The sequence below is a fragment of the Sceloporus undulatus genome, chromosome 1 (genome assembly GCF_019175285.1).
Source record: "Sceloporus undulatus isolate JIND9_A2432 ecotype Alabama chromosome 1, SceUnd_v1.1, whole genome shotgun sequence".
NCBI lineage: Eukaryota > Metazoa > Chordata > Lepidosauria > Squamata > Phrynosomatidae > Sceloporus > Sceloporus undulatus.
In genome coordinates, this window is record NC_056522.1 from 141,765,629 (window position 1) to 141,773,824 (window position 8,196).

Consider the following 8,196-nt stretch of genomic DNA (forward strand, 5'->3'; position numbering starts at 1 on the left):
AACTGTGGCCCCATGGATGTGTGTGTGATGGTGGATATGTGAACATTCCCCTCCCCCCCCCCCCCCCCCCCCCTTGCCCAAATATTCAATTGGCCACATTCAGCTCAGAGCTAGAATCTTTGCAGAGTGACCATACAAAGCTACAAAGAAACAAAGCAAGAAATAAGACTCCCCATCACTGCCACAGCCCGCTGGTTTGGTGCAGTCTGAAAACAAAAGCCAATTAAGTGGGAGCGTTAAATATTTCAGATGATCATATCTTCCTCCCAAATAGGCCATTTCTTAAGTGTCAACACCTGTGAGTCATTTTGTATATATGTGGGGAGGAGGTAACTTCATTTTCCGCTTGCTTGCTCATTGACAGATGCAGGTAGTGGCATGAGCTGAGTAATAAGTCAGCCACCCACCAATATGAGCTTTTGTGCCTGGCACGCTAGGCCCCACAGCTGCAAAGGTACCTTAAAGTCAAGGTGCACAAAGTGCAAAGCCACGACACACAAGGTTGGCCACACGACGCCACACCAAACACCAATACCCCACCACAAAACTTTCTCCGGCAGTACAGTACCAAATTAAACAATAACAACACACATTTTCCCCTCCCTTTCAGGAGAGTCACAAATATCATGCCAACGGCAGCATTTCCATCTTTGGAGGCAGCTCTGCTTGGAAATGGTACCCACTCCCTTTATTTGATACCCCCCCTTTTCTTATTTAGTATTATAACAGAAGCCACCCACCTGTGTGTTTCTTATGTGCCTTCCAGTCAACTCTGACTTCTTATCTTGAGATTTTTTGTCAAAGCATCACACTCATACGTACACTAGGACATCACTGAACTGCAATGCCCTCTACAAATCCTTAGTTTGTCAGGCACTCGGCTCTTTGCCGAGAAGGCAAAAGACATTATCAAATTCAAATCCCAGGATTCCATAGGAGGAGCACAACATTTAAATTAGTGTCAAACTGCATTATTTATACAGTGTGTTTATTCAGAGGACGTTTGCCATTGTCTACCATTAGCCAGGCCGTGTGAATTGCCAAGTCATCCTATGGGTTTCCTTGGCTAAAAAAAGCTTCAACCCAGGTCTCCCTTAATCTCTGGTCTCTAGTCTCAAGCTACTATACCACACTGCCTCTCGCTATGTTCTCTGGCTACCTAACTATCCATGATGGCAATACAGGAACATCTATTCCGCTTCCAGAAAGTCTCCCTCCCACAGGCACTAACCAGATTTTAACCTAGCCTCAACTACAAGGGGTCTCCGATATATCTTTGGATTATAGGAGAGCTGGTATTTAAACTGAAGCTGAAAATTAATCCATAAACAGTTCTGTTTTTCCAAAACAATTTCAGCATCTGATACATTACAGTGTACTCTGCAGTCTACAGCACACAGGCAATCCAGGGGTTGGTTTTAAAACAAAGGCATTTATCATAGTATCACCCTGTCTCCTTCCCTGAATTTACAAGCGCTACACATTATTTTTGCATTTCTACTTGCAGCCATCCCTTGCTTTCCGTGCTTCGTTTGTCTTTTTCTTACTTGATTAAAAAAAATCGGTTTAGAAGAAAATCAGACTAAGTGCCAACATGCCTGCAAGTGCTAGTGTGAAGCCAAGTTTCATCTGAAACCACTCTCCACAGGACAATGAAACTGTTGTCAATACTGTATAAAGATTGCATCCATGGATGTGGAAATTCTTGTCAATGGCTAGCCATCCCCTATAAGATTCTGGATACTTACACTGAGTGTGTGAGAAAGTGGCATGATACATAGCTCTCTGTATGTGTGCTTTTTTGGCAGAGTGTGTGTGCTTCTCTTTAAAGTATATGCAAAACTGCATCCATCTTATCCCCTCTCCCCCTGAACAGGTTCTTATGTACATGGAGCAGGGAACCAACTTGAGTGCTTTGTTTAAACTTTAAAAGGTTATCTGAGGAGTTCTACCACAATAGTTTACAACAGCTGGACAGCTCTGTTAAGATTCAATTAAACTGAGGATGCACCCCCTCAATGAATGGGAGGCACTACTTACAGTGGGATCAATGAAAGAGCTAGCAACTCAAAGGACACAGTCTTTAAGAAGATGGAGCTGATGTTAACATGAAGTGGCTTGTGATTTACAAATTGACACTGGTTAAATGTAATATTTATAAGCACTGACATGACATTGCATTTTTAACTGGAAGTTAATTAAAACAATTTCCATAAACCAATAATATGAAGTGAGCTTTCAGCAGCAATGACTGTTAAACATTGACAACAGTATCTACAAACCATCATCCGTGAATGTCAGGCTTAAATTATTGCTGTCACTCAATGGGAATTCAAATATGGGATCATGGCCAACAGTTAGTTATGTTAAAAAAACTGCACATCACAGTCAAAACACTTTACTCACGAATGAATTAATCTCCCATCTCTTCTAACTAATGGCTGTAGAATAAACTGTTTAGCTCATTACAAAACAATTTAGAAGGGGGTGGGTGGGGTGGGTAATCTTTGGAAAAGCTGGTCCTTTGGATTTCTGTTGCTGGAACTTTTTACTGTCCATTTCATGGATTTGAAATGAATGAGCTTTAAAGTGTAACCCTGCTGCAGATTTTAGCCATTTAACTACATGCTTCATCCTCTGGAATCCCAGAATTTGTAGTTTGGCTAGATAGTAGAATTTGTTATTGCCCTTTCTATAGCTACCGTTCAGAGCCATGTGGACAGAAAAGGGTAAGTCTTTGCAAACTCCAAATCCCAGGATTCCAGGGGCTGACTCTGGCAGTTAACTGGTATCCAAAGTGCTGTATTTCTATAATGTGGTACACCCTTAGAGTATGATATTTCAGTATCTAGGTTGATGTACAAACTAGTTAAAGTGATGTTACAAATTAACTTTTCCCAGACAGAGGCCCATGCTTATTTAGATGCCCATCAGTTCTCCTGAACACTGTGATCCCCATTTCTCAATGCACAGGTGCAATCTATTTAAGCAAGGAAAACACCTAGTTCCACCTTTCACCCATTCAAACAGAGAAAAGCCATCCTTCTAGAAGAAAGCACACACCTTATTGCCATTGGCTTGAATTTACTCAAAGTTTTGCTGGATAGTGTCCTAAAATATCCTTAAATAGCATATGTATTGGATGGATTGGCAACATTTTAACCACATTTCTCATTACTGATTATCTCGATATGGGTTGTTTGTTATTTTACTGCACATTTTATTATTACAGTTCTAGTCTCCCTTATCCAAAATACTGGGACTCGCTAGTTGTTTAGATTTTGGGAGTTTTATTTAAAATTGGGACTATTGCATAGGCATAATGAGAAATCTGAAGATGGGACCAAGCTAAACACAAAATTCATTTCTGTTTCATATATACCACTTTATACACATCGTCTGAAGCTCATTTTATGCACAATATCTGTTAATCATTTTGTGCGCATGAAACAAAGTTTGTGTACAGTGAAACCATCCGAAAGCAGAGGTTGTTCCACTATCTCAGCCACCATGTCAGCAATTTGGATTTTGGATATTTCAGATTTCAGATATTTCCAGATAAGTATACTCAACCCGAAGTCTCTTTGAACTCACTTAATCTACATCTGATTGATTTGGTTGCGGCCCCTTCTTACCGGATCTAAGCCATTTATTCAAGCAGAATTTATCCCTTATTATTCTTTGTACACCATTTGCCTGGATCAGGAAGGAATGGGGAAAAGAATAAAAGAACAGAAGCAAGCCAGAGAGCCATCAAGCAAGCAGAGTACCTTGGGAATCGTAGAGTCAGAAGGCAAAGAGAAGGACAGTGGTGAAATTGATTCCCTGGATCTTGATGATAAGGAGTAGGGTGAGTGCACCATGGTTGGAGATCTAGGCTGTGTCACAGTTGGGGTCCTGGGTCTTGAAGATGGTGGGCAAGCTCTGAAGTTTGAGTAAATTGAGGAGGAATTTGGCTGAGGTGAAGAAGGTTTTATACTACAGACTGGAGGAGTAGGTGAGGCTGGGCCTGTTTGAGAAAAGGGCTGGCAAGGTGAAGGAACTGAGAAATAGGCATCTGCATCCTTAGCTGAGACTCGTCGTAAACGTCCTTTAGATCTAGAATTGCTAGAATGCATCAGATTTGGAGAAAGGCAACCTTTTTCTGAAGTGGGAGATACTCTGTCCTTTTGATTGAGAACAGGCATCGACACGGGAATGGACTTGGCAGTGAAAGTGGGAGAGTAGGTGCGTATCTTCTTAGACTTTTCAGGCCCTCGTGTTCCATTGGCAGGGGAGAGGGCCCCTTTTCTTGGCCCATGGGGAGGTAAAGAAAAATTGGGCGATTTGGGTTGAAAGAGAGGAGATACCGTTGTTTTCCTGTAGGAAGAAATTCTGGGGGACAAAGGGCGTAATTTGTCAGGAGAAAGTGCCCTGGTGTCAAGGTGCCTTTTAGGGGACTGTGATCTTGTTCCAAGATTAGGACTGGATTTTGAGGACAAGCTTGCGTGATCTGGCACATTAGAAAATACTGAAAGGTGGAATCCATCTTGGTTTGGAGAGCCAGACCTAACAGAAAAACTTGAGGAAGATTTCTTCGGAGTTGGAGGAGTTGTTTTCAACTTCTGATCTATTGTCAGTGTTGAGGAGCCCAAGGAACTAGGAGAAAGTGTGGCAGAACAAGACACAGGAGAAAATGGCCTTTTTGGAGAAGAGCCTGACTTCAGAATAGCAGTCAAAACAGAAAGTCTTGTTGGTAGAGGGGATCTAGTGTCAGAGGTCAGAAGATTACCACTAGATGACATTTGGCTACAAGGATTATTTACATTATATAAGGTTGAGGAAGAACCGTGCAGAGGAGAAGACAGAGGTTTTGGACTAGGAGATAATAAATGTGTTGTGATAGAGATTGGAACCACAGACCATGCGGTAAGTCTCTTGGAAGGAAGAGGAGAAGCAACCTTAGGAGATGAGCTGCAAACCACATCTACTGAACTATGAACCTGTGAAGAAGGATACGGAGAGTCCTTGCTTGCTAAAAGTGGTGAGGAAGTGGTTTCAGTTAACTGGTGAGGAACATTAGCCTGGAGACCACTGGCTGAAAGGCTGTTATATGGGAAGGAAGGTCTTTTCAGTATGGAAGAAGGTAAACTGGAAGATGTGGAAGAATAGCAATAGGTAGATGACTGATGTATGGAGGATCCATTTGCAGACTGCCATTGACTATGGGATTCTTGCACAGAAGAGGCTTTAAGGCCAGAAGAAGCCAGTTCATGGTTTACTTTCATGTTAATTGGAGATAGGAAATGGGCGGTGGGTGATTTATGGGAAGGATGATCAGAGGCAGACAGAGGAGAACTTAGCTGGAGAGGAAAAAAAGAAAATAAGGAATGTTAAAACAGAGTAGAATTTGTGATATCACTACAATTACGCATTCTGTGTCCACATTCATTACATTTGTTTTGTGCTTTAATACCAAGACAACATTTAAATTAGTGCTATACAGCATGGTGGGTTGCTAAATGATTAATATTAAACTATCTGTGCAAATAATTGCTCGGTGTCCAGTTTTATTTTTGTAAAGAAAGATAATTAGTTATCCAAAGTCAGTATAACCATGTACATTTGGTTCATATCTCTGCAAAAATCATAAAGCAGTGTTTCACTAATTTTACACACTAATCACTGACATGATTAGGAGTCAGGGATATGTCTTTAAAAGATACCAAATGTTTCAAATTCTTAAAATGCAACCTCAGGAACAGTTCCACTAACAGACACTTTATGTAACTGGATGGAATTGACTCTATAGCTGCAATTGTGCCCAGTTTTTCAGGTGTAAATACCACAGAACTTGGCATGCACATATACAGTAATAAGCATTACATTCATAGAACCATAGCGTTGGAAGGGGCCTCATGGGACATCAGATCCAACCCCCTGCTCCATGCAGGATCTCTAACTGGAGCATCCCAATCAGGTAGCTATCCAGACTCTTTTTGAAAATGTCCAGAGAGGGCAATTGGTTCCATTACCAAACTGCTCTTAGACGTTTCTTCCAATGTTCAGTCGAAATCTACCTTCCTGTAATTTAAAACTATTAGATGTAGTTCTACCCTTTGAGGCAGCAGAGAACAAGCCAGCATCCTCCTCTTTGTGGCAGCCTTTGAGGTATTTAAAAAGGGTAATCATGTCACCCCTCAGTCTTCTCTTCACCAAGCTGAACATGCTCAGCTCCTTTAGCTTTTCCTCATATGTTTTGTTCTCCATACCTCTTATCATCCTCATTGCCCTTCTCTGAACCAACTTGTCAAGATCCTTCTCAAAATGAAGTGCACAAAACTGAACAAAGTACTCCAAATGAAGCCTGACCAGTGCAGAATACAGTGGTACTATTATTTCCCTTAACTTGGAAACTATACTTCTGTTAACACAGGCTGCTGCTGGTTTCATGTTCAACTAATGATCAACAATAATCCCAAAGTCTTTTTCACATGTAGTACTGTTAAGCCAAGTATCTGTGCATTTAGTTTTTGTGGCCTAAATACAGGGTTTTGCATTTGTCTCTGGTGAATTCCATTTTATTAATTTCAGCCCAGTTTTCTAATTTATCTCGGTCCTTTTAAATTCCATTCCTGTCTTCCAGTGTGTTAGCTATGCCTCTCAATTGTGTATCATTTGCAAATTTGATAAAGATCCTTTCCACCCCATCATCTAAATCACTGATAAAAAATATCGAAGAACATTGGACCCAGAACAGAACCCCACAGCACTTTACTGGAGACCACCTTCCAACTTGAAGCACTCTGCTGACAACAACTCATGCCTTAGCCCCATGTAACAAAATTTTCCTACTTTTTTCCTCTGAAAAGAAATCCTGCTTAAGGGATTTTCAAACAACATAAAAATCAGAATATAATTTTAAAAATATGGTTGGATGCCAGCCAGTGCCTGTTATATCTATATGGAATTCAATATATGCTGGCATTTTTTATATTCTTCCATACCTGCATGCATGGAGATTGTTTGTGCTAAGAGTTTAGTATTTCATTAAGAGGGGAAGCGTAAGAAGAAATTAACTTATCTGTAGATAACGTTAATTGATGTAAACCCTCAATTAAGAGCTTCTGCTGATGGTGATAATAGAGTAAGAAACACCTTGCTAATTAGACAATAAATATCCTAGGCTTTAAGTAAATTGCTAATCGGCTGAGTGACAAAGGAACCTGGCACTCATTTACAGCACAGATGCGGTTGCACCTAAGACTGAGTCAGGAGATTCGTGGTCAGGAACCCCTCCAATTCTTTACCAAAATAAAAATAAAAAACAGGCAGATGAATTGGATTAGGATGGCATATAAACAGAACTTGAAACATTACTGTTTAAAAGTAAATTCTTCACTTGTTGTTTGCTGCTTTCCTTTTCTTAAAAAGGCAGCTTCTTGGTGTTGTGTGTAAGCGTCTTCAAGTCATCTGTCACTTATGGCAACCCATGAATTCCATGGGTTTTCTTAGGCAAGGAATATTCATCGGTGGTTTTGCCCATTCCTTCTTCTGAAATATAACCTACAGTACCTGATATTCATTGGTGGCCTCCCGTTCAAGTACTAGCCAGGGCTGACTCTGTTTAGCTTCCGGATGGGATCTGGTGCCTTTAGGGTATTTAGGTTTTGTGTGTTGTGTGCCTTCAAGTCATTCCTGACTTATGACAACCCTAAGACGAACCTATTATGAGGTTTTCATGGCAAGATTTATTCAAATGAGGTTTGCCATTGCTTTACCCTGAAGCTGAGAACATGTGATATGCCCAAGGTCACCCAGTGGGTTTCATGGACAAACTAGGAATTGAACTTCGGTCTCCAGAGTCATAGTCCTACACTGAAACCACTACACCACATTGACTTGTTATCAAAATGGAGCTGGGGGGGAGTGCAGCCTGTGAACCACAAACAACCCCAACATCCTTTTTGTGGTGCCACAGCTGGTAGGCCCACCAATCTTTTCATCACAAAAAATTACTCAAAGTGGTTACAAATAGCACCTGGAGTGGCTTCATAACAACTGCTGAACCAAAAAGCTTTAAACACAAGTGAAAATTGGCCAAAAAAAAACCCCAAGTACAAACTGGAAGTCACTTCTAGTGACCTTATGGATTGTATTTCTCACCAAAAATATTACCACATTGTGGCAACTATTCAGATCATCCCACTATGGAGA

General features: G+C 40.9%; 1 protein-coding gene across 1 annotated transcript; it reads right to left on the reverse strand.

Annotated features, from left to right (window-relative positions):
• Positions 1-3,701: 3,701 nt before the first annotated feature.
• On the reverse strand, positions 3,702-5,364 carry LOC121919572 (muscular LMNA-interacting protein-like). The gene has a single exon (XM_042446298.1). It carries the CDS (start codon positions 5,265-5,267, stop codon positions 3,702-3,704), a length of 1,566 nt encoding a protein of 521 aa, XP_042302232.1. The 5' UTR covers positions 5,268-5,364.
• Between the last annotated feature and the right edge of the window lie 2,832 nt (positions 5,365-8,196).

What these genes read in the sequence shown, in the direction of transcription:
- LOC121919572 (XM_042446298.1), bottom strand. Translation starts at nt 5,267, where the DNA reads ATGAAAGTAAACCATGAACTGGCTTCTTCTGGCCTTAAAGCCTCTTCT.